The sequence below is a fragment of the Neolamprologus multifasciatus genome, chromosome 22, assembly GCF_963576455.1.
Source record: "Neolamprologus multifasciatus chromosome 22, fNeoMul1.2, whole genome shotgun sequence".
Taxonomy (NCBI): domain Eukaryota; kingdom Metazoa; phylum Chordata; class Actinopteri; order Cichliformes; family Cichlidae; genus Neolamprologus; species Neolamprologus multifasciatus.
The window spans coordinates 9279313-9306688 of NC_140459.1; the positions used below are offsets into that span (position 1 = coordinate 9279313).

A 27376-nucleotide genomic window follows, 5' to 3' on the forward strand; every position below is an offset into this window, starting at 1 on the left:
TGTAGTGTCAGTACACTATAAGAGCTTATACGAGTCACACTGTACACACCATAGTTGCTTGCAAGTTGACTTCTTCTTTATTGGAAAACACAGAAGTAACACACACCATAACTGGGCGTGGTGCCCCCTACTGGCGATGGCTTGCATAGCACACAATAACTCTTGGTTCATACATAACATCTCCTCCCCACTAAGCTATGCGACCGTGGCACCACCCGCAGAACATTTCCCATAACCAAAGTAGTACCCCCTTTTTTTCTTTAATTACAACATTCATGAAAACTGGAACTAATGTTGCTTTCTGTATGAATTTCTTTTTAGTTGAGAATAATGTCGCTGAACCCAACATTCTCACAGAACTAATTAGTACGCTCACCCATCACGATACCGAGCGGGTGGCTTAGTGACTCTCACTGGGTAACGTCTTACAGACTCTGTAACCTGTGTACAGTCAGACGGTGGTGGTTTAAGAGACTGGGGTGTTTCTGGAGGTAAAGTGGTCCCCAGAACTTGTTCAACAGTCTCTTCCTGCAGAGATGTACAAGGGTGACGCATGGCATCACTACCACTCTGGGCTGGTGACATCTGAGAACTTGTCGGAGGATCCACTGTGACCTGCTGAGATACTGACTCCGGCCGTGTCAGCATTTGATCCACATGACGTTTCCACACTCCTTGGGCTCCCACATTCACCTTGTATGACACTGGCCCAGTCTTCTCCAGTACGACACCGTGCATCCACTTGTCCTCTCCCTTCCTATAATCACGCACCAGGACAGGCTCGCCAACAGTGAACCGTCTGTCCCTGGAGTGTTGCTGTCGGCATCGTTGTTGAGCATCTTGCGACCGACGCACTGCTCCAGCCACACTGGGCTTCAAAAAATCCAGTCGAGAGCGTAGCTTGCGTCCAATGAACAATATAGCTGGCGTTTCTCTAGTTGTTGCATGGGGAGTGTTGCGATATGTCAAGAGGAACGTGTCAAGGCGTTGTTGCACAGGTGCTGTACCCCTGGACGCTTTCAGTGCATGCTTGAATGTCTGCACAAAACGCTCAGCCAAACCATTAGTGGCAGGATGGTACGGCGCGGAGCGGATGTGCTTAACTCCATTAGCTTTCAGGAACACCCTGAATTCCTCCGAACAGAACTGTGGTCCGTTATCACTCACCAGGACATGGGGAATGCCATGGCGACTAAAGAGACCCCGCAGCACTTGTATGGTTTTACCAGCTGTGGTGCTATCCATAATATGCACTTCAGGCCACTTGGAATGTGCATCTACCACCACCAGGTACATGTGACTTTCAAATGGACCCGCAAAATCCACATGGATCCGTTCCCACGGACAGGAAGGCCACAGCCAGGGGTGCAAAGGTGCTAACTCAGGCTCTTTTTGCACACGCTGACAAGAGTGGCAGGCTTTAGCTTGAAGCTCAATTTGAGAATCAATGCCAGGCCACCAAACATAGCTGCGAGCTAAGCTCTTCATCCTCACCATCCCTGGATGTGCAGTGTGGAGCTCTTTCAGGACATGAGAGCGCAGCTTAGGTGGCACAACCACCCTCACGCCCCACATGAGGCATCCCTGCTGTATCGTGAGTTCATGTCTGCGCCTCAGATAGGGTGACAGCTCTTGATCTGTGTCCTTTGTTGCTGGAAAATGTCCAGTTGTTACCATTTCCAGGACTCGAGACAAAGTGACATCAGACAAAGTGTCACGTCTGATCTCGGCGACACTGACTGGTAATGTGTCCAGTTGAGATGCGTAGAATACTTCAACCGCTCCCTGTTTCTCTTTCTGTGCGAGGGGCAGAGGTAAACGTGACAGACCGTCAGCATTGGCGTGATGTGCCCCCTTCCGATACAGTAAGGTGTAATTATGTGCTGACAGAAGGAGCGCCCAACGCTGCATTCGCGCAGCTGCCATAGATGGTGTACCTTTTACTGGACTCAGAATAGAGGTCAGTGGGCGATGATCAGTGAGCAAGGTGAACTTGTTGCCATGGAGATACTGGTGAAACTTGCGCACTCCAAAAACAATTGCCAACGCCTCCCTCTCGATCTGAGCATAGTTTCGTTCTGCTTTGCTGAGGGTTCGTGAAGCATAAGCAATTGGCCGTTCTTGGCCCTCAGGCATGACATGTGAAAGCACGGCTCCAACTCCATATGGTGAAGCGTCACATGCCAAACGGAGAGGCAGTTCAGGATTGTAGTGGGTGAGTATTTTTGGTGAAGCCAGACGTTCTTTAGCTTTTTGGAAAGCTGACTCACAGGCTGACGTCCACTGCCATTTCTTCTCTTTACTGAGAAGCTCATTCAGCGGCTTCAGGACCGTAGCTAAATCAGGTATGAAACGTCCATAATAGTTGAGCATTCCCAGAAAAGAACGTAACTGGCTGACATCAGCTGGTGCTGGAGCTTCCATAACGGCACGCACCTTTTCTGGTGATTTGTGTAACCCTGCCGCATCAATTATGTGGCCCAGGTATTCCACTGATTCTTGGAAAAACTGGCACTTCTCCTGTTTGAGACGCAGGCCATAGTCCTCCAGCCTGCCCAAAACTGCCTTGAGGGTTCTCAAGTGTGTCTGTTTATCTGGACCACTGACGAGGATGTCATCCAGATAACAATGGGTGTATGGTAGGCCGAGAAGCACTTGATCCATGGCCTTCTGAAACAATGCAGGTGAAGACGCCACTCCAAAAGGCAAGCGATTGAAACGAAACAGCCCTTTTTGTGTTGAAATAGTCAGCAGCTTCTTAGACTCCTCATCTACCTCCATCTGTAGGTAGGCATTTGCTAAGTCTAGCTTACTGAAATGCTGACCTCCTGCTAGAGAAGCAAACAGGTCCTCAATGCGTGGAAGTGGGTACTTATCCACACAGAGCTGCGAATTAAGAGTGACCTTGAAATCACCACAGAGTCTCACTGAGCCATCCTTCTTGTTGACAGGGACCACGGGCGTAGCCCAATCACTATGCTCCACTGGTGTGATCACCCCAAGCTCAGTCAGGCGTTTCAGTTCTGCCTCCACCCGAGGGCGGAGAGCATAAGGCACGTTACGTGGTGGACAGAATTTGGGGACACTATCAGGCCTAAGAGTCAATCTGGCTTTAATTCCTTTCATTGTGCCCAGCTCCTTAGAGAAAACGGCTGAGTGTTTCTTTAACACAGCCTCCAGATTGTCATTTCCGCTTTGCTCTCTGGCATGGACCATCTTTAAGTCTTTCCAGTTCAGTTTGATCACTCTCAGCCACTCCCTACCAAACAGTGGTGGAGCATCCACCTTTACCACATACAAGGGTAGAATTGCACGCTGCTTATTCAGTTCAACTTGCACCTTGATGACCCCTTCTGGTGCCAGCGGCTCCCCAGTGTATGTTTTCAACATGATGTCAGTGGGTTGCAGCGGCAACTGACTCAGCATACTTTTGTACTGTTCCCATGGAATCAAAGACACAGCAGCCCCTGTATCCAGCTCCATCTCCATTTTCTTCCCGTTAACTACAGGCATTAGGGAGATACGTGAATATTTCTCTTTTCGAGACAAAGCATACAGCTCCAACTCACTATCAGTGTCGGGTCTGGTTCCTTCACTTTCGTTCTCCTCTGCAGCAACATGATGAACTCTCCTCTTTTTGTCCTTTGCTCTGTTTTTAACTGCATTGCCTTTCGGCTCAGGTTTCCCCTCTTTCTCTTTCCTGTTCCAATGTTGGCTGCTTCTGGCTCTACCTTTACACATGTGTTTCGTGTGGCCCTTCCTTCCACACTGGTGACAGTCACGGTCTTTGTACCAGCAGTCATCATCAGTATGATTAATTTTTCCACAGCGGCGGCATTTATCACCTTTTTGTGACAGCACCGCATTCACTTTAAGGGAACCACTCAACTGCTGCACTTCACGTGTTGCTGTCTCTGCCGACACAGCATAATCAACTGCTTTGCGAAACGTGAGATCCTTTTCAGTCAAAAGACGCTTCTGCACAGTTTCACACTTTAATCCACACACAAATCTGTCGCGTAGAGCATCTTCCAGATACGCACCAAACTCGCAATGTTCTGATAGTCTTTTCAGCACCGCCACATACTGTGCGACCGTTTCTTCTTCCCCCTGATTCCTCTTGTGGAACCGGAACCTTTCAGCTATTACCAGCGGTTTGGGAGCAAAATGAGCTTGCAAAACACCCACAATATTGTCATACTGCATTGTCCCAGGCTTGCTTGGAGCCACTAGATTACGCAGCAGACCGTACGTCTTGGGACCCATCACACTCAGCAGCACCGGGACCCGTTTCTCAGGCTGAATGTCATTAGCAAGGATGTAATGCTCAAAACGTTCAATATACGTCGCCCATTGCTCACCAGCATCATCAAAGGGGTCCATCTGCCCAATCATTCCAGCCATGATGTATCCGCTGTCCACAGTCAACGCTGTCGTTTCTGACTCGTCGGAGAAAAAGCAGCTAGCAGCTAGCTCCGATGCTAATTCACCACGCGATCGTCCGTTTTTCGTCCAGACTCAGCCACGCAGTCAGTTCACACTCAGTAGACGGCCAAGTCTTCCAGACGTCACAACTCGTCGCCAATTTATGTTATATTCCCACTGTAGTGTCAGTACACTATAAGAGCTTATACGAGTCACACTGTACACACCATAGTTGCTTGCAAGTTGACTTCTTCTTTATTGGAAAACACAGAAGTAACACACACCATAACTGGGCGTGGTGCCCCCTACTGGCGATGGCTTGCATAGCACACAATAACTCTTGGTTCATACATAACACAAATTACTGACCTCTGTCATCATTTTAAGTGGGGGAACTTGCACAATCGGTGGCTGACTAAATACTTTTTTGCCCCACTGTATCTTTTGCTTTTTATGTTATTGTATAATGAAAAATTGTACCGTTGTCATTGGTTTTGGATGATTCATAAGATTTATCTCCTGGTTTTCTCTTCTGGTCATCAATGTGTTCACCCACTGGACCACTCTGAGAAGTAAAAACATTACCATGAAATTTAGCTTATCAGGTTAATACCATTGACATATATAACAACAGAATTAAAAGGTCTTGCTTTGTACTTTATTGAGAAGACAGTAAGCCATTTTAGAATGTATTTGACTGATATTTATATATATTACACATTTCTAGTCTTATTGATTACTCAGAGTAGCTCATCAACTACATCAAGACCTGTCCTGATTTTCAATAATGACTTGATATAACATATGTGATTGCAAACCTAAAATACTTTTTGCTGTCAAGGGACAGTTTAAGCTGTTATTATAATCACGTGATCTGAGGGATTGCTAAACTTCTGCATTCCTGCTCCTTATTTTCAGACTTCATAAATGCAAGAGTGTGTGAAGGAAATCTTTCAAACCCTTACATGCTGTTCATATTTGAACCATAACTGACTTGAACCATCACATGGTGGTTTTTGTCAATTTTGACTCAGGCCAAGAATTCCCCCGTCATACATTTCTATACAGAATTTTGAACTACTTATTTAGAGTGTATAAATAGACAATCTAGCACTCACAAATGGATGATTAATCCTTGATAACATTTCAAGAAGCAATGCTTGAGTAATGTTTGTTTTTAGAGAAACAAACAAGTTATTAAACGTGACATGTTTTACCTCAGACAAACAGCCATAATAATTTTTATATATTTTCATGAGGAATATTGTAGAACTGAATGCAAACTGTTAAACTCCATCCTCACTTATTTTTTTATAAAAAAAATCCTTACTTGACATTTATAGTTATCAATATTAAGTCAACATTAATTAATGCTTAGAACATAAAACACAAAAAATATATCCTTAAGGCAATAAAAAAAACCCTTTAGCTGTCAGTTAGTTTTAGCTCATTAACCTCAGAGTAAACAGATTTGTTTATTATTTGTTTATTTTTAGATTCATTTGTAACATTGCAGGTGCAAATGTAATTACATTTATGTAGTGCTGCAGGTTCATTATTCATGCACAATTTAGAATAATCAATTAACCTACTGTCATGGGAGGAACACACAGCTTCAGTAATGCAATGCAAAATAAAATTTTACTGCTCTCATAAGAAAAAAAAATGCTTGTATTAGAAGCAGAACAAAAGGAAATAAATCATTAGGAGCTGTCTATGCTGCCTTACCACAGGAACAGAAAATAAACAACCTGAGAAATCTAAAAGTAGAATTAAACAAAAGAATTAACAAGAGAAAATTATTTCTGATGCAAGAGATGCATTTGAGGAACTTTGAACATGTTGATAAATCTGGAAAATTCCTTGCTGACCAGTTAAAGCTAAATAAAGAAAAATACATAGGACTGCTTTCTGTGATTTGCACAATATTTCTAAAATTAGAAACACCCTGTCTCAGAGTTATCCTAAAAAAAGTAGTTCATGCATTTATTACTTCTAAGCTGGACTACTGTGATTTATTATTAGATTATTATCAGGTTGTCCTAAAAACTCCCTGAAAGCCTGCAATTGATACAAAATGCTCCAGCAAGAGTACTGACAGGGACTAGAAAAAGAGAGAATACTTCTCCTATATTGGTTTTTCTTTGTTGGGTCCCTGTTAAATCAAGAATCAAATTAAAATCCTGATCTAGGTCCCTCTTCTGTTGAACCATCTTCCAATTTGGATTCAGGAGACAGACACCTTAAGATTAGGCTTAAAACTTTACTTTTTCATAAAGCATATAGTTAGGGTTGGATCAGGTGTGCCTGAATCCTTCCGTAGTAATGCTGCAATAGGTGTAGGCTGCTAGGGGATTCCCATGATGCACAGAGTATTTCTTCTTCAGTCACCTTCCTCACTCACTATGTGCAACACGTTCTCACTCCCAAAGCGTAACATTTTACGCTAGGTGACAAATCGTCAACATATTACGTTTTCGGCTACCCACCACGTTCCTGAATGACGACCTCGGAAAAATGAGGAAATATGAGAACTGCATGGACTCAATCTACACATGTTCGCTCTTTTTCTTCAAATCGCTTAGAAACACGCTATTTAACATCATTAAAGTCTTGGTTAAGGTCAGGAAAAAGGTTATGGTTAGGGCTAGGGATAAGGTTAGGTTTAGGGCTGGAATACAGGGCTGGAACGTCTATAGAGATTGACAGACCACGTGACTTTCGCGCATTGCATGCCGGTAACTCGTGGCAAAACAATCCAAGTACGCATCAAATGCAAGCATTTGCAGCACCGCAAAACGTTCATTCTCCGGTTCCAATACCTTATTGCTTTTTCTTTGCCCCCCAAAAAAGTTATGTACAAAACGAAGGAGAACAATGCCGGTCCGTACAAAGACAGACTTGATGAAAAGGCAAAGAAAAGATACGAGGAAAAAATCAAAGGAGTGAAAGGGTTAGACCCTTACGAGCACACAGAGTGGACAAAAGACGTTAGCGTGCTGCCCAACTTTCACCACGCTCATATTTATAATTATACGGTTCTTGGAGTGAGTGCATACACTCATGAAGTTCAGTAACTTCAGGTCACTGCAACAAGCCCCGGTACAGTTTACCGACGGATGGGTACAGGACCATGAAATGCACCGTGTAGAACGAAAGACCATCGTACGTATCATAAGTTTACCAGTCTCACAAATCGTCTTCATAAATACACATTCGTTAACCGTTTATTAATAGGACCTTTGAGCTCAACGGTAATTAATTAGTAGTGGAAATAATTTCTGGTTCGCATTACAGAAATGTAGCAGTGACAATAATATTGTATGCTGTAATCGTACTGGGCAATTAGCGATAGCATAGCACCACAATTTCTGTTCAGAGCCAGACTTGCTTGTAACCTATATCACCAATTATGTTATGAAAAATGACGTATTAACTACTACAAAACACTGACCTTTGTGGAAATGCTTGGAGCAGACTAACCTGTGAGCTGGAGTGTTCTGGGACGTTATATTTGGTCTTTGAATGGCTGCAATCCAGGCCATCCTTCACCTCTTTTTACTTCAGAAACATGGCTCGAATAATTTCTCTTCAACGACGTAATCCGATAAAAAAACGATCTCTTTACCGTCGGCTTCCCGTGGCTGTCATGCGACCGGCTATTGCAGTTAATAATACAACAGCTTCTTGACAGTCTTTTGTGTTTCTTTTTATCGCTGTGTAACTGATTTCAATTGAAAGCCTGCGTGCGCTAGTACCTCTTGCCACGAGTTCCCAGAATTCTTTGCGGTTTTACCCTTGAATGACGTCACATTTTCAATCTCTATTACCGCAGGAGCGTCATTGCACTGGATTTCAGCCATAACCTGCCGCGTACCATAAGAACGCCGAAGGTCACCTTTCGCGTTCCTCAGGAACGCCGCGGGACGTGACAAAACGTCGGCATGTTACGCCTCGGGAGTGAGAACGGGCTGCTATGTGCTAATAGAGATTGAAAATGTGACGTCATTCAAGGGTAAAACCGCAAAGAATTCTGGGAACTCGTGGCAAGAGGTACTAGCGCACGCAGGCTTTCAATTGAAATCAGTTACACAGCGAAAAAGAAAAAGAAACACAAAAAACTGTCAAGAAGCTGTTGTATTATTAACTGCAATAGCCGGTCGCATGACAGCCACGGGAAGCCGACGGGTAAAGAGATCGTTTTTTTATCGGATTACGTCGTTGAAGAGAAATTATTCGAGCCGTGTTTCTGAAGTAAAAAGAGGTGAAGGATGGCCTGGATTGCAGCCATTCAAAGACCAAATATAACGTCCCAGAACACTCCAGCTCACAGGTTAGTCTGCTCCAAGCATTTCCACAAAGGTCAGTGTTTTGTAGTAGTTAATACGTCATTTTTCATAACATAATTGGTGATATAGGTTACAAGCAAGTCTGGCTCTGAACAGAAATTGTGGCGCTATGCTATCACTAATTGCCCAGTACGATTACAGCATACAATATTATTGTCACTGCTACATTTCTGTAATGCGAACCAGAAATTATTTCCACTACTAATTAATTACCGTTGAGCTCAAAGGTCCTATTAATAAACGGTTAACGAATGTGTATTTATGAAGACGATTTGTGAGACTGGTAAACTTATGATACGTACGATGGTCTTTCGTTCTACACGGTGCATTTCATGGTCCTGTACCCATCCGTCGGTAAACTGTACCGGGGCTTGTTGCAGTGACCTGAAGTTACTGAACTTCATGAGTGTATGCACTCACTCCAAGAACCGTATAATTATAAATATGAGCGTGGTGAAAGTTGGGCAGCACGCTAACGTCTTTTGTCCACTCTGTGTGCTCGTAAGGGTCTAACCCTTTCACTCCTTTGATTTTTTCCTCGTATCTTTTCTTTGCCTTTTCATCAAGTCTGTCTTTGTACGGACCGGCATTGTTCTCCTTCGTTTTGTACATGACTTTTTTGGGGGGCAAAGAAAAAGCAATAAGGTATTGGAACCGGAGAATGAACGTTTTGCGGTGCTGCAAATGCTTGCATTTGATGCGGTACTTGGATTGTTTTGCCACGAGTTACCGGCATGCAATGCGCGAAAGTCACGTGGTCTGTCAATCTCTATAGACCTCTCTGCACTGAATCGGGCTTGTAATCTCTGGCACATCTTTTATCCTGTCTTCCTTCTGTCATCCCAACCAGTCATAGCAGATGGCCGCCCCTCCTTCAGCCTTGTTCTGCTGGAGGTTTCTTCCTGTTAAAAGGGAGTTTTTCCTTCCCACACAGCACGTCATATGATTGTTGGGGTTATCTCTGCTTTCTTTCTATTATTGTAGAGTCTACCTTACAAGCCATGAGGCAACAGCTATTGTGATTTGGGGCTATATACACTGTAAACCCCAACAATTAACCTGACTTACAAAGATTGTGGATACATCAATTAAAAAGTGTTCCAGCTTTGGATAAAAAAATGGTGTTTTTTCAACAGCAGCCTCATAGTCAAGTGTGTTTTTTTATCTAAATATTTTGGTTCTCATTAGCAACCTTTCTGTTCCCATATTACTTAGCTAGCAGTAGCTTCTATCAACAATGATTAAAAATAATACGCAGATTCAAAGTTAGCTAGACATTGTATATTGAGTGTACTGATGAAATGTTGAATCTTTACTAACAGTGATTCCTGAGATTAGGGACAAAACAGGTTTTAATTTTCTAAAATATATTTTTTGATTTTTCAAAAACATATTTACATATAATTGTTACACAAAGTTTTGGCTGTCTCACCATGTTTTAGTACAATCTCCCAGGTGTAACAATTTTTAATAATTTATGTTTTTTCTGGAGAAGTGCAAGGTTTTTGTCAACACTGTCAGACACAAAGAAATGCAAAAATATATATTTTAAATTAAGTTGTTTCAGCTCTTTTGACTATTAGCAGCTTCTCTATTCTATTGTTTATGCACATATGTTTTCAAAGTAATTATGCTACATTTAAAAGTAAGATTGTTTTGGCTTTTTATTATTAGAGTTACAGTCATACATATTTTCAGAAGCCTGTATTTAATCTCTATAAGAAACAATCATATTAAGCATAATGCAAATTACACATTTACTGAGAAAATTACATATTTTTATTGGAAGATCATGAGGGAGGAAACTATATGGTTCTCCAAAAGAGAAAAATAAACAAAAACTCCATATTATGGAGTTGACAAGGTGCTGACAGTGGTGACACAAATCTGACGGGGGTGACACACTAGTAGGAAACAAGATATTATTTCTTTCAAAATGACAATTAAACCTTAACAACCTTTGTAATATCAAAAGACACATCATAACAATTCTGTTTTTGCACATGTCAAGTTCTACATCTTAATAGTTCACCAGCAAGTAGCTGCCTACTACTCCTTAAGTAGTAGGCAGCTAAAGTTCTCTGTGGTTGTGTGTTTAGACCCTGCTGGACTTTCTCTCCTTTTGTCTCTCTGTGCTTGTTTCCAAACCTTCTCTTCTGCCTTTTTTCTCTTCCTTTCAGATCACTGGTGTTCTTTATTTTTCCCTCTTTCACTCTATTTCTCCATCTTTCCCATTCCTTTATGAGAAACTCTTTCTTCAACTCAGGCTGGCTGTTAATTTTTTTCTCTTTTTCTTTTTTGATCATCCCTGTTCCTTCTCTTTTGTTCCTCTACTGACAGCTTCCCCTTTGCTATTCTAGCCTGAAATGTACCATTTTGTAATTACTATAATTTTTCTGAACCTTATGCTTTTTCACAGATTAAGGATGAATATTCACAACACAATTATGCATTAAGCAATAGAAATGCTATCTGGTCTTTAAGTCTGATGTCATTAGCCGTTTCCAGGTCCAAACTCCGCTGCAGATCCCAAAGTCAAAGGAACTCTGCGGCATCACTGAGAGTTACAAACTGTCTAAATTCTTTCATCTTTAATAAAATGATCCGTGTGTGGCTGCTCTACCAGGTGTAACATCCAGGCACCCATGAAAACAGAATATATGAAATTTAACAGAGTTAGAAGTTAGATTGCTTGTTTCCACCTGAACATGATACACCAGCTCTGCTACCACTTCCAATATAAATGGAGACAGAAAAGTAAACAACAGTGACTATTGTCAGGTTACTGAAGTTGGGCTAGCTGGTATATAGTGATGTGCTACGTGATTGCTAGCGACACAGCTGTGTTAGCATAACATAAACACAGTGAAGCTGGAGGATGAATGCTAACTTTTTTCCACTTGATAAAAGTTAACGTGAGGGTTCCCGATGGTTAGGCTGACAGTGATCACTGGCTGTTTTTAGGGGCTTGTTCAGATGTAATAGAACAAGATAAAAAGCATTAAAACATTTTAACAGCACAACAGGATTAATAAACACAGAGTAGTTTGGGCCCGGAAGCAGGATTCATACATCATCACTTAAAGACCAACTCTCGGGGCACAGCTAGCCTAGTAGATGCCACATGATGGAAAGGTTGGGCGTTCAAATCCAACAAACAGAGGCTATCCTGGATTGGTAGCTGCCCACTGCATCACTGAGTGAATGGGTTAAATGCAGAGGACTAAGCATTTTCCTACAGGATTAATGATGTATACATAAACAATGAGATTCAAGATAAGGCAAATTTGATAATATTTGACACATCTGTGAAGCAGAAATATCAGTAAAATACACAAGAAGTAATATGACTGAAATATTAGTAAAAAATAACTTAATATAAATGGTGAATAGCACACTTTTGTGACATTTGTCAACAGCATTAGAAAAAGGGTCAACACCGTCAGACAAAAATCCTGATGGTGTTGACATCTGATGGTGTTGACAAAATACCCTACTTTCTCTCATAACACATGTTTTTCTGACAGAAGCCATCCTGTTTTTCATCATTTGCTTATGGCCTCTACAATCTACCTAAATGAGGCTGTTTTTACAAAAAAAAAATAAAAATTTAATCTTGGATTACATCGACTTTGGTGTTGACGCACTATGGTTGTGACACAGAGTTTTATCAGAAAGGTGTGCAATAAATGAAATAAAAACAAACAAATTATCAAAGCAGTGACCTCATGGCATGTGTATCAAACAGGAAGTGGTAAAGGGATCCTCAGAGTGTAAGCTACCCACAATAATTCCTGATTTTTTTGTACTTTTAAAAAAATCTGACGGTGTTGACAAAAACTCTGGACACGATTTTAATCACTTAAAAAATATTTAAAAATAAATTTTCAATTGCATATTTTGATATTATATAAGGTATTGACTTAAATACTTAGTGACGAGAGCCATGATGTTTAATTTTACATTACTTTTAATTTTTTTTCTGTATTTTAATATTATCACACTTGCTTCTTGACAATGGATTTTTATGGTACTGGTAATGTATTGTACCATTTAAAATGAATATATATTTATAAAAAATGCAAAATCATAGTATTGTTGTATAAACATTGCCTTGGTTTTTTCTTTTAGGCAGTTGTATGCATATTTTTAACCACAAAATTGGGTTTTATCTACCGGACATGTTTTTTCCCTTATCTCAAGAATCACTGCTAAAACATTTTCCTTACGAGGCTGAAGTTTAAATTTACAGACTGCAAATAATTTCCAGTGGAGTCCGTAAAGATGGGTGAATTGAAAGATGTATTTTAGAGTCCTCTTTTCTCTGAGCCCAATTAAATATTTGTAGTTTAGAAGAAAGTTGTTTTTTTGATCACACTACTTCTGTGTTTTCTCAATTTACAAAAGAGGCAGTCTAATGTCCTCTATTCATTTGCTCACAAGGCTGAAAAATATATTTCAGCTTTGTGATACAGATAGTGCTGCAAAGGTTCAGTGCTCATTCTTAAAAATTTTGATAGGACAACATTTAAACATAGATTGCACACAAATTGGGAAACTCCTCTTTAAAGATAAGATTTGTCTGTTAAATCACTTATTTGTCTTCATGTTTGATGTTCTGTGTTCTTTGTAGGTTTGTGTGGAGTTCCACCAAGTCACAGACATCAACCTACAGAGCCAGTTGTATGCTGAACTTGACAGAAACACACCATGACTTATGACCCTATAACGACAGAAGGCTGCACGCACTGTAAAGATATTGGAGTTACTGTGGAATATCCTGAATACTTATGATCTTCAGGTGAATAATGATATAAAAAAAAATTGTTACCACAAAGTTAAAAAGTTTCAATGATAATCACTCAAGTTTGCTTGCTTTAAGACTTGTGTCCTGTTTTTTATACAGATAGCTCAGAAAACTAATTCAGAAATGTAACTTTGTCCAAAAAATCTTCATGAGGCTTGATGATGGCAAACCACTGAAACCCTGGACTGTTAGTAAGCACTTTGTTTAAAGCACTTTGAGTTAACTTCTGTATTTGGGTCGATACAGCTGAATCAGTTTACCTCAATTTCTTATACTTGCATTGTTTGCTTATTTAAAAGCGAATAAATAACTTTTATTTGTACCTGTTTTAAAATAACTATGCTCACTTTCTGGTGCTCTTGTCCATGTTAGTGATTTTATAAAGATATTTACGTGATGCTTCTTACATGTCCATAAATATTTTAATAAAAAAGGTTGAAGTACCGTATAAGTTCTAGTTCTGAGTAGTCTAAACGTAAATACTTATCTTTTAATTGATCAATAGTCACATTATTTGAGTTAAATTGTAATATATTAACATTCTGTTGCATCAAAATATAAAATTGTAAAAAACATCTGAACATTAAAATAAAATTATGTCATTTTTAAGTAAAGTTGAATTATTAAAACATAAAAATACGTTTTAAACTTTTAAATTAACAGTGAATAAAATTGTATAGAACCTGCATACTTAAAAGAGATGATTTGGTTGACTTAAATTTTCCGAGGTAATCAGTTTCCAAATAAGTTTTAAGTTTAGTCAGCTTAGTCAGGTTTACAGGGAAATAAGACTGAATTGAAATCATGAACTCTACCATTTTTAGTCTTAAACCAGACAAACATCCTACAATCTCATTCAGATACCAGCCAGTGTGACTTATAAATTTAGACCTAAAATACTTTGCAATGCCCTTGAAAAATCACTTCATTCATAATACATCCTGACCAAACAGGTCAGTGTATGCATTAAATATCAGCTTAAATATTGTCATACTACACAAATAATATAATACTGTATAAAGAAAAATATGTTTGGCACAACAGTGCATTCAGATCATAATTGTGATTACAAAAGCTGCTACACAGCAGAGGATTTGGGGAAAAAAAAAGAACAAATGTAATAAATGCAATACAAATGAAAGAAATACTATATACTTATATGATCCTCAGTTTTCCAAATATAAGAAAGCATGTTTTTGGGAGAAAAATCGGAGCAATGGTAAGCTAATTTGTTGTAGAGAAAAACAATTGTTGAAACCTACTACTAGAAAAAAAATGTATTCTGAGCATTTATGAATGGAGTGAAAAATCACTCCATTCACAATACATGTTGACCAAAAAGATTTTATTAAGGGTATTAATACACGCAGACCAATAAATATAATAGATTATTGCTCCATCAACAAATGACAAACTACAGTGTTGTCTTTAGATGCAGAGAACGTATTTGACTGGGTAAACTGGAAATTGGTATTAGCAGTTCTACACAAACTTGGATTTCGTTCATTCTTCATAAATTGGATGAAAACACTGTACAGCTCTCCAAATTTGTGCGTTAGGATAAATTATTTGACTTCCCAAAGCCTCAACCTACAGAAGGGCAAAAGACAGGGCTGCCCACTTTTCAACTTGTTTTTTGTCATTTTCATTGAACCACTAGCAACAGCAATCTGACAAAATATAAATATTAAAGAAATTCAAACTGAAAATACAGATTATAAGATAAGCCTGTGATGTATTACTCTTCCTTGGGAACTCACAAACCTCACTAACAAAGATGATCACACTTATAGATAATTTCTCATGCATGTCAAACTACTCCATCAATTCGAGTAAAACACCAGTTCTGCCTCTGATTTGTAATTTTCAGAAAACCTCCACCACTCTGCTAAAGTCAGGTAACATCAGATATATAGGTATGTTTTTCCGCCAGGCTCTCAGACCTGGTACAGTTGAATCATATTCAAAGACTAAAACTTAATTAAGAATTAAGCATCATAACTGCGTGAAAAACCTTAACATAAACACCTCTCTGACAGCGTGATGGGAATTTAAAAAAATAATGAAATCTTTAGTTATTCAATGTAATCTAACACCCATTTGGAATAATCCAGATATTTGTCACAAAAAGAAAATAGTAAATTTTCAATCATGGCATGAGAAAAGGATAAATAACGTGTTATACAAGATGGAAACTTTATTTAATTTTTATGAACTAGAATCAGCAACACTAAATTTCTTTAATATCAACAACTGAAATCCATCCAACAGGAAACATTTAATCCCAATCAACTGAATCTATAAATACCTATTTTGTAACAGAACGTGAGTCTTGTTTCCCTTTTCTGCTCCCATGTTCCTCTCCTTGTGTTTCATTACATGTTTACCTTGTCTGTCATGCCCCCTTTTCCCCCAGCCCCTCGTGTCTCTCTCTCTCTCATCTTCTCTCGCTCTCTGGGTTCCTCCCTCGCTCTCCCTTGCCCCCTTAGTCGTGTCTGTGTTTTGTCTTCCTTGCGTGTTCCCATGTTCCTCTATTTGTGATCCATCCTGTCTCCCCAGTCTATCATGTGTTTCATGTCTGCGTGTTCCATGTCCTATTGTTACAGTATACATCTCACTATGTTTCTGTTTTATTTTGATAATCTGGCATTCTATGTTCAGTGTGTTTAAGTTTGCTTCCTCTGTCTCGTCATGCCTAATTCGTCTCAGCTGTGTTTCCCATATGTTTCCTGTTGCCTCGTCATTCCTTGTATATTTAAACCCTCTGTTTCCTTTTGTCCACTGTTGCGTTCTCCCTTATTCCCCCGCCATGTGTTCTGCCTGTCTACCTGTTTAGTTTCATGTATATGTCCAGTTTAGCTAATTTTTGTATTTTCCTGTGTTCAGCAATAAAGCTACCTTTATTCTTTTATTCTTGCCTCCGTGAGTCTGCATTTAGGTCCTATCCTGCCTGCATCAGGGGAAGCAGCCCCAAAATTGTTATAAAAAATGTATAAGTTATTATTTAAAATTAATCCCTACCCGCTGGACACTCCTGCCACTCTCTGGGATGCCCATACTTGTTGGTTCTGACGCCCGTGGTTGGATGTTCTGGTGTTTTCTTTGATCCGGGGGGGCACTGTCAGGTGCTAAAAACAGAAAATAATTATTTTACAATACAATCAAAGCCTTTGTTTATTTCATCTCCAATTTTCTCCTGGTAAACAAGCTTATACAGGCATTGTAATTGGCCGTTGCCTGCCTGGTTATTGCACTAGAATGATGCCAGCTGTGACTGGGTGGTATTGTAAATGCTCAATCGTACACAGCTGTGCACCATGTTTTCCTGGTGTTTGGGCTGTCAGATGTGGTAACCAGTGTGCAGAGGAAGTTGTTTAATTGTGTGTGAAAATGTGCTGCTAGGCTGGTGGTGAAGATGCTGTGTTCGGGCAATCTGCTTGTTGATGAGCACTTTCCGTGAGACAGACCAGATAAGCATGTATGGAATCAATTTTTTGTTAATTAATTTTCTTTTCGTGCGATTGATTGTAGTGATGATTCCTTTTGCATGCATTGCATTGTGTAAAAAGTGGTGGACTAATTGTTTCCTCCAGCCACAGTGTGTGGGCCTTACCGCTGATTTTAAAGCTTTTAGTATTCATATGAATTTATGGATGGTATATAAAAAAATTATATTAAAAGTATTTTGAAAGTTAAATAAATTATAGATAATTTGGGGGGTAAAGCTTTGTCTCAGCTACTTTTCTTTGACCAAGCATGTTCCTTAGAATTTGGAGAAGAGAACTGATAATTGAATGTGAGGGCGGGGCTACACCATGGTCACACATGGTCAGTGCATTTTGGACCCTTGGTTTAAAGTTTCTTTTAATTCATTATTGTTTTTGGTTGTGGACATTTTTTGCACAAGTTTTATTACTCTTTAATTTTAGTTTCCTATTTTTCTATCAGGCCCCATCTTATCATAAAGACCTCATACCTACATAGCAAAATTGGTATGGCCTGGATCTGGCCCATGTGTGGGCCAGCACAAGGCCAGTTGCAGACACACTGCTGGCCCTGTGCTGGCCCAGAACAGTTTCAGTTCTGGCCCCAGATGTCAGCCTAACGTGTACCTTAATCAAGCCATGTAATAACAACATGTGCCGGAACATAATAGTGCAAAAGTAACATGACGAATCTCTGTTCAGACAGTAAATGGACTGATTCTTATATAGCCTTTTTCTACTCCCAGATTACTCAAAGTGCTCTATGCAACATGTCACATTCACCCAGTCACACACTGTCTCTAAACGTAGTGCCAGATGTGGCATGCCATAACATAAACAGTGACACCTACGCCAGGCCTGGGCTATATCTGGATGACATATGTTAGAGGATTTTTATTATCTAAGATTTTATTATTCATATATTAATACTAGAAGTGTTTATATTTCTGTTCATGTTAAACCAGTTGCACAACTAACCGCTTGCTCTTTGCAATAATAAAGGAAATTGTTTGCTGTCACATTATCTGACAATAACAGGAAACCGTCGCCCAAGATAACAGGAAACCGTCGCCCAAGAATAAGAAGCGACTATTTGAGGACTTAGTGTTCCGAGAAGTCACAACAGCCTGCTTGACTAGATAAGCATGTTACTTCCTCATTTGTATGCTTCATGCTATGTATAAATAAAGGCAGAGAACTGCCGCAGGGTGTGAGCCTCCGTTGAGCTCTCACCCGTGCACGTCAAACTGCTAAAAGTGTCTGAGTGTTATTTCCTCACATCTGATTGCAGAATAAGATGAATAAACTCTTAACAACATATGCCAGAAGTCAGCTAGCAGTGCCAGCTTGACACCAGATCCGGGCCAGACCTGGCTATGTGGGATGGTACATTATTTTATTTGGGTTTGTTCCTTTTTTTCTTTGTTCCTAGAGTATTTAAAAGTAAAATCAGAGGGAGAGCCTTCAGCTTTCAGGCCCCTCTTCTGTGGAACCAGCCTCCAGTTTGAATTTGGGAGACTGACACTATCCATATTTTTAAAATTAGGCTTTTAAAAGTTTTCTTCCTGTAAAATTGAGTTCTTCCTTCTCACTGTCACCAAAGCACTTGCTCATATGGGATCATATGATTGTTCGGTTTTCTCTGCATGTATTATTGTACAGTTTAGCTTACAATAAAAAGCGCCTTGAGGCGACTGTGATTTGGCGCTTTATAAATAAATTGAATTGAAAATTGAAATGTAGACAAAAGAAAACTGTTTTAAATTCTTTGATTCTTTTCATCTGGACAGAGCGTTTTAGAGGACACCCGCCTAACTAATTCGCTTTTATTATTATTATTAACTGAAAGAGATGAAATGAAATGAGATTGAGATGAAAACTAATCAAGCTGTTTACAGCTGACTTTTGAAAAACTCCTGTTGTGCATTGCAGCAGAGAGAAAATGGGAACAGAAAATGTTTACATCACAGCAACAGCAACACCAACCCCAACAGAAAATGACAGAGCTCTTGTTTCCTTCTCCTCACCTCCCAAAGGTTCATCACAGTCCTCCATCTCAGTGACTTCTTTTCTTTTCAGGAAATCTGTGAGTCATACATCCAAGTAGTCAATCAAAGGTGAAAATAAAATAAATAAAATAGATTTATGTTTCTGTCTGCACCAGATGGAGAAAAATAACTGCACATCTTGTCACTGGCGCTGAAATTTGCTGAGATCTGAAGACAGTAAAAACCTTACAATTCACATAATTTTCATCTTCTTCAGGCTAAAGTGTTTCATCTCAAAGATTCTGACTGTGAAAAATGTTACACTGATTTAAAGTGACCCTTCTCCCACCCAGTTCATCTTTACATACTGATATGTACAATGGACAGATTTTACAAGGTATTCTCTCTCTTTTGCATAAACTCACCTTCTGAGCTCTGATTTCTGTAGATGCAGCTGCCTACTTATAAATCCTACCAGACACTGTTCTTTATATACAGTGAGATCAGAAACATTTGATGCTAATTTTGCCCCCCACAAACTCCTCCCACTTGCTTTCAACCAATGGGAGATGTTATGAGAGATATAAGGAGTTTAGGGTCCATAAACGTGCCTTAATGATTAAAAGGAATAATCGTGAGCTTCACCTCATGAATTATTCTTTCACTTTTTCTTTCCATGTCACACATATGAAAGTCATGTGTATGCAGCAATCCGAGGTCATTATACTTCTCATGTCATATTCTGTTTGTTGAGAGTAGTTAGGAGAGATTTATGAGGGGCAGACCTATATCATCTAATGTTACTGATCTCTCTCTGTTAAAACCTGGCTCATGGATTATAACACAAAAGAACTATTTACAAATATTTATTTTAAAAAATAACAAAAAACTAATAACAAGCAGTATAAGGAGTTCGGTGTCTCCGCATAAACATGTCTTTCCAACTCTGTTGCAGTTCCCATATTGGAAATGTGTAGCACTTGTAGGTTGCTTTGCTTTCACTCTTCTGCCAAGTTCAAGTCTTGAGACTTTGCTGGCCACTCCATGTTTTCAAGCTTACCATCTTGTTCTTTCTTTTACGATACTACACATAGCTTGAACTTATTCTTTGGGGCATTATCTTCTTGTAGGATGAACTCCTGACCAACTAAGTGCATAGCAGAAAGCTGCAGAATGCAGCCCCAGTTTCTGAGGGCCTTTTGATGGTCAAGGAAACTGTACTCATGGACACCTAAACTATGTTTGCAATTTCCCTGCGGGAGATACCAACACTTTTATACGCGTTATAATGGTCTATATTAGTTTTGTATTCACTTAGGACTGTAAGTATGGACATAGATGGTGTGTTTTGTATTCAAAAGGTTTCTCCATGTGTAACACATAGGGGGGCTAAAGCAGTCGTGCCAGAATGTCCTGCTATCACCACCTTCATTACTTCAGCACATCACTGCTTCACCTGTCTCCCTTTCATTCACACCTTCTACTGATTTTAATTTCTCCACCTCTCCAGGCTCTCTTCCACCTGCTGCCTACCCTAACCACAGATCATTGTTGTCTGCAAATATCATAGTCCACAGAGATTCCTGCCTGACCTCATCTGTCACCCTGTCCAGCACTCCAAACAAGAGGGGCTCAACATAAAAAAAGAAAGAAAGAAATCATCCTTGATGAATAGACCTGCATAATTTCATCTGAATCCACTCCTAGGTTACAGATAAATTAAATTAAACAGTTATATTTAATTATAGTCAAAGAATTAGATAACATAATGACATCATGTTAAAAAACCATTGAAATTATTAAACTAGAAATGGGGGAAAAAAGTCAAAGGAATGTGACAGTCATTATTAAAAATGTATTAATAATCATCCTTAATGTGGAATTCTCAATAAACTCCTCTTCTCTTTTTCATGAGTTTATTTAATGGATTCCCCCCCAATAAAGCTGTCGTTTTAAGTTATGTTTCTGTGTTTGAGTCCTCCATTTATGTCCTTCCTCCTGCCTGCCACACAGCGGACGGTGACACTGTCTGGTTTTTGTAGATGCTGCTGTCTTATAAATCCTACCAGACCCTGTTCTTTATATAGAGAGAGAAATCAGTGACATCCAATGCTATGACTCCTCCTCACTGCCTGCTTTCAACAAATCAGGGATGATATGAGAGATGTATGGAGCTTTGAATGCATGAAAAACATTTTCTTTCACTCCAACTGAGCTGACTGTTTCGGTAACATAGTGGGGTGTGTAAAAAGACTCCCAGCTTCATTTTAAACTTTGACAGCTTCATTGTCACTAATGCTGTCGTGTGCTATAAATACAGACAAACACACACACACACACACACATTATAGAAACATCACCCAATAAAATAAACTCACCTTCTAAACTCTGTCTGGTATTTTGGTTTCGATCCAATACCAAATAAATACGCGCCAGTATCACCGTTACCGATACTTTTTAATAAATAAGGTGGCTGCGTCATTGATTTGCTAAATCTCAATTGATTTTAATGACCTTAAGGGTTTTTTGTGATGTTTCCTTTTTTATTATTAAATAGTTGAAACCCAGGACATAATTAGGACAAAGTTTATAATTAATTAGAAAATGCTTTTTTATTTCTTTCTAGAAAAATCCTAAATAAAAAGTACATGAAAACCAGTAAACAAAACAAACAAGTACTGTTGAGAAACTATAATACAAAAATTACAATTAAAATTCTCAACAACTGGTGAAAATATAAATAATATGTAAACAACTTAACAACCCCCAAAGTGTCTAAGTCACGTCATGTGAAGGCGCAACATCTAAACACAAGAGGTGGGAGGTGGAGCAAGTGTGCCTGCTCTGTGCTGACACAGGAGTGTGAGTCCGGCGACCTGGCTGTTTCATCTTTTCCGAAACAACAGCATTGCACACGAGAGCGGAACTTAAAGTAAAGAATCGATCTCACCGGGTTAGTATCGATCCAATCCCGATGCCGACTTGGTATCAATACAATCGATATTTGGATCGATCCGCCCACCACTATTGTGCAGATGCATCTGCCTTCTCACAAATCCTACCAGGCCCTGTTCTTTATATTTAGGGACATCAGTAACATCTGATTCTATATTTGCCTGTAACTCTTCCCACCTGTTTTCAGCCAATGGGAGATGTTATGACAGTTATAAGGAGTTTTGGGTCTCTGCATGACTTATACATGATTTCTTAATTAAGTTGCTTGAAGTTGCTTCACCTCTCATCCGAGACGTCTCATCTCTCGGATGAGAGGTGAAACGTCTTCAAGCAACATATAGAGGTCCAGACGCTTTTCTTTCCAAGCTCCTTAGACTACAATGACCTGGATGACTGAGAACCTTCACAGACATGATTTCTTAATGACATCAAAAGAAGATTGGGGAGTACTGGCAACACCTCAGGATTTTCCAGAAACCATCTGACTTGGACGAAAGAGATGTCCCATATGGAAAAGATATATGTAAATCTTATTAAGTTTGTATCTGTCTTGTGTGAAACTTGTATGAAAAGCATACAAGAGTGAAAACAGATATAAGATCCCTTGAAAAATTCTATAAATGAAACTTGTATGTTTTGGATACTTACTAAAACAATATATAAAAGTAATGAGAAAGTGGCCACTTTCATGAGTAAATCATATAATCCTTATATGATTTACTATATGAAGTAGGCCACATCTTATGCAAGTCTTTTATAAGTTTTTTCTATTTCTTTTCCATATGGGGTGGTTGGGCCACTGACCAGCACCACAATAGTTTCCTACAAATCTGCAGGAAACCAGTGCATTTCTGCTGCTGCTGTCAATTGGTCTTGTTGTTGAAAAATGCACTTTTATTCTTACAAACTGAAAGAGGTTAGTATGGAAAAGATCAAGCTGTTTGCAGCTGGCTCCAAAACACCACTATGGTGCACTGCAGCAGAGAGAAAGTTGGAACAGAAAATTATCTAAAACTGTGTGTTGGATAAATTGATTGTCATTAATTAAAAGATTTATGTGTAAAGAATAAAAAATTTAAAACAAGTGCCTATAAACTGTTAACACATGACCTATTGAACCTGCCAGACTGTCTCATGTTGTTGAAACTGCGACCACACCTGCCAGTTCCTGTTATCTCACCAGAAAGACATGTTCATAGTTAGATGAAGTCACATACTGCTTGTACTGTATAACCAATCAAGCGTTTGCCTGATTATTTTGAAGCTTCTGGAAACTTATGTGACCCACTTTGCTTACAATAAAAGAGTGAGGCGGGCGCAGACGAGTTGGAGTTTTTTGAGTAGACGTGTGAGAGCAACACTCAGGGGAAACACTCTGCGCTCCGCTTGCAAGTGAAACTATTCTGGTGTCTGTGTGGTTGCTTTCAGTAACAGTTTCTGCATTAAGCAGCAGGGTTGACTTAAACCCAACACTGTGTACATCACAGCAACAGCAACACTACCCCAAACAGGAAATTATAGAAATATTTTTTCCTTCTCCTCACCTGCCACTGCAGTCTTATCACAGTCCTCCATCTCAGCGACTTCTTATCTTTACAGGAAATCTGTGAATCATACATGCAGGTAGTCTGTTATATAAAATAAATTTAATTCAATTCAATTCAATTCAATTCAATTTTATTTATATAGCGCCAAATCACAACAAATGTCGCCTCAAGGCGCTTCCTAGATACAGAGAAAAGCCCAACAATCATATGACCCCCTATGAGCAAGCACTTTGGCGACAGTGGGAAGGAAAAACTCCCTTTTAACAGGAAGAAACCTCCGGCAGAACCAGGCTCAGGGAGGGGCGGCCATCTGCTGCGACCGGTTGGGGTGAGAGAAGGAAGACAGGATAAAAGACATGCTGTGGAAGAGAGACAGAGGTTAATAACAGATACGATTCAATACAGAGAGGTCTGTTAATACATAGTGAGTGAGATTTTGAGTATTTCTGAGTATTTCTGTCTGCACCAGACAGAGAAATAAGTGCACATCTTGTCACTGATGTTGAAATTTGCTGAGATTTGATAATTTTCATCCTCTTCAGCCTAAAGTGTTTCATCTCAAAGATTCTGACTCTGAAAAATGTTACACTGATTTACACTGACCCTTCTCCCATTCAATGCATCTACATACTTTTACATGCACAGATTTTACAAGTTATTCTCTCTCTTTTGCATAAACTCAGTTTCTGAGCTCTAGTTTGTGTAGACGCAGCTGCCTTCTTATAGATTCTGCCAGATCCTGTTCTTTATACAGTGAGATTAGTAACATTTGATGCTACGTTTGCCTCTCACAAACTCCTCCCACCTGTTTTCAACCAACGGGAGATTAGAGGTATAAGAAGTTTGGGGTCTTTGCATAAACATGACTTCTTAATGAATAAAAGGAATAATCATGAGCTTCACCTCATGATTTCCCTGAAACCATGTGACTTAGAAGAATGAGATGAGGTTGGGGCATATACCAAAACAACATCTGACACTTCTTTCCTTCAAATATGCACTCACTGAAGATTCTGCATTGCTCAAGCATTGAAAAGATATAATAGGGAAATTAATATATTTTTTTTGAGTATTTAAATTTCATTTTGTGATACAAATGTTTTGTAGAGGGTCAGACGTTGTTTCATTGAGAAACATTTTAAGTCTTAAATCATGTTTATTTAATGTTGCTTGTATTCTTTTTCATGAGCTGAGTTAGATAAAATTCGATGTTTAAGACAGATTGTAGTGAGGAAAACAATACAACACAGACATTAGTAAATGACAAATATGGGACTGAGTGAAATAAGAAGATGTACATAAATGTCCAACAACATGTGTACAAAAACTTATGTGGGCCTCAATTTGCTGAGCTCATTTCATGCATCTCCTATAGTGCCAGCAGAAAAGAAGCCTTGCCAGGCAGTGATCTGACTGATGTTAAACAGGTGCAGCCATTTTCAAAATTAAAGCAACAAGTTAAGCAAGCAGTGGCAGACCTGCAAATTTACACTCAAAGAAGGAAGCGAAAGCATAAAAAAGGAAAGAAAGCCACAGAACACTCAGAGCTGAGAGAGAGTGAGGGTGAGGGACAGAGACAGAAACATGAAGACAAGACAGAGACAGAAACTTGACATTTACAACCAGATATGACTACACACAGGAGACGAAGGGGGACACCCAAGATGATGACACTTTTAAGATTAAAGTAACAAGTCAAGCAATCAGTACTGTTTCACTATTTAACTTGATCAGATAAAAAGATAAAAACTCTCTTCCCAGATAACAGTTAACATGTCAGCTTGACTGGGCGAGGATTGGGGATGTTGAGTGATGTTATTGTTAAACAAACAGCTTTCTTCTAAGTCACATTCTTTCTCCCATAATACAATGAATTCTTCTTCTACAGTTCTCACTAACACCACACCTAGCAGATCATGGCAGATGTAAATAAAACTGAATTATTCTTTAAATATCCTGCAGGAGATGAGCTGAAAGAGAGCACTGATAAAAAAGAGCAAAAAGTAAGGTCTTTGGCATGACATTTTAACTATTTTGTAAAACTTTCAACTTCAATACCATTATTATTTAAATGGAGCTGTTCATTTTGCTAGCCTAAACCTATTCACAGGTTGAATCCACGGCCTCTTGGTTTAAGACCTACATGATTTAAAATAAATTTGCTGGGTTATTTTAAATCCAATTGCTTTATGTGTCCAAAAAATTAGGTCACTGTGACTTTTGGATACAGGAATCATTCAAACTCTATTTTCTACTTAACTGCCAACACCGCAAAAAGTTAGCATGTTAATGCAGATCGCCCCGTGCGTGGGGCTGCACGGCACTAATGCGTTAAATAGCTAACCGCGCTAACGCATTGACGCCATACAGCCCCACAAACTGGGCGATCCGTGTTAACTCGCTAACGGAGATTTGCCGCGTTAATGCGGTTATGGCGTTAACGTCGTTTTAACGAGATTAATGCTGACAGCACTACTTTAATTAAATGCAACTTGACAAACCAAATGTCAAGTTAAAGTATTTGCTCTGTTTTGTTTTTTCCCAGAATGATCTAGTGAATAAACACACTGATGTTGTACTTTCAAAGAATGATGACACCCCAACAGCTGGAGGAAACATTAACCTCAACTCTAAAGAGAATGGTAACATTTTTTAAAAAAGATTTAAAATTTAATTAAAAAAATATAACAAAAATAAGCTAGAATGGGAATGTTTAAATTTATAAAAAGTAACCCATTTACAATAAATATTAGTAAACTGTGTTGGCTCGATCATACATTAATTTGTCATTGTTTCTCATCTTGCAGTAACCTCAGAAGGCAACATGAGCGGAAACAACGAGAATGTAAGAAAGTCCAAATTTTGTTTCAAAAGATCTAAAGGACAGATTGCTTTATCACACATTATAATTAGTGTAATATAATATTATAATGTCCTTACATAAAGTGAATATTTGTTTTATTTATCACAGTCAGGGAAGATTTCTGAACAAATCTGTGGAAAGCTATGTCAAAGAGAAACTGAGGCACTGCTTGACAGACTTCATCTTAAAGAAAAACTTCAAGACAAGTTGTCACCAACAGAACTTCTTCAAATACAACCAACTGTAAAACAGCACCATGTGACATCTGAAAAAGATGTAGCTCACACTTTTCTTCATAGGTTGATGATGTTGGACTACAGGGCCAGATATATTCCTTTAAGACCAGACAGTGCTGATGTGACAGCTGCAAAACCTCTTCAAATAACTGACAATACTGACAACGATTTTAAGAATTTGATGGCTTTACTGAACACTGGTGTTGAGAGAGAACAGACAGAACAGACTCACATTCATCCACTGGACATTCAGATGGCAGTATTTCACTGCTCAGACAGTTTCCTTAAACAGATGGTGATTACAAAGCTCTCTCAGTGTCAGTATGCCTTACCTTTGCTTGTTCCTGACCCATTCACAAAGGAAATTGAGTTTCCTCTGTGGACATTCAGACAAATAACAAAAAGCTGGAAGGTGATTCAAACCAAAGATGATTCAAATATTGTCACTATGAAAAATATTCCAGTCTACAAAGCTGAAACACCTTTGGTTTCATTTTTCCGTCTGGGTTCTTTGTCAGTGTCTAAATCTCAGCTGATGAACACTTTGATCAACGATCGTCACAACACCTTCTTCCACAGAAACTGCCCAGGAAGCACCAAGTCTCACCATTTGATGGATGGCGTGGCAGAGGTTGCCTGGTACTGCCCTGCTGGAAAACCCAACGATGCCTTGAATAACTGTATTGCCTTTTGTAATCTCCATGGTGATGCTCTGTTGACT

General features: G+C 39.2%; 2 protein-coding genes and 1 long non-coding RNA gene across 4 annotated transcripts in view; 2 read left to right on the forward strand and 1 right to left on the reverse strand.

Moving 5' to 3' along the window:
• LOC146492913 (interferon-induced very large GTPase 1-like) overlaps nucleotides 1-27376 on the reverse strand; it is a 125308-nt gene that overhangs the window by 15754 nt on the left and 82178 nt on the right. Inside the window, exons 1-4 of one of the 2 annotated variants that reach the window (XM_085147531.1) lie at nucleotides 19480-19562; nucleotides 19094-19150; nucleotides 16603-16709; nucleotides 4906-4990 (exon numbers count right to left, since the gene is read on the reverse strand). In XM_085147531.1, the coding sequence (XP_085003657.1) occupies nucleotides 4906-4990; nucleotides 16603-16709; nucleotides 19094-19121 (220 nt within the window). In that variant the 5' untranslated portion in view covers nucleotides 19122-19150; nucleotides 19480-19562. Of the gene's footprint in view, nucleotides 1-4905; nucleotides 4991-16602; nucleotides 16710-19093; nucleotides 19151-19479; nucleotides 19563-27376 lie in introns of those variants that run through there. The other variant, XM_085147530.1, reaches the window with a different exon arrangement.
• LOC146492914 (uncharacterized) overlaps nucleotides 11616-27376 on the forward strand; it is a 236268-nt gene continuing 220507 nt past the window's right edge. The window contains exon 1 of the long non-coding RNA XR_014871767.1: nucleotides 11616-11695. This is a non-coding gene — a long non-coding RNA (uncharacterized LOC146492914). The remainder of the gene's footprint in view (nucleotides 11696-27376) is intronic.
• LOC146492915 (interferon-induced very large GTPase 1-like) overlaps nucleotides 25488-27376 on the forward strand; it is a 171159-nt gene continuing 169270 nt past the window's right edge. Inside the window, exons 1-3 of the mRNA XM_085147529.1 lie at nucleotides 25488-25559; nucleotides 26102-26198; nucleotides 26364-26401. Of these exons, the coding sequence (XP_085003655.1) occupies nucleotides 26381-26401 (21 nt within the window). The 5' untranslated portion in view covers nucleotides 25488-25559; nucleotides 26102-26198; nucleotides 26364-26380. The remainder of the gene's footprint in view (nucleotides 25560-26101; nucleotides 26199-26363; nucleotides 26402-27376) is intronic.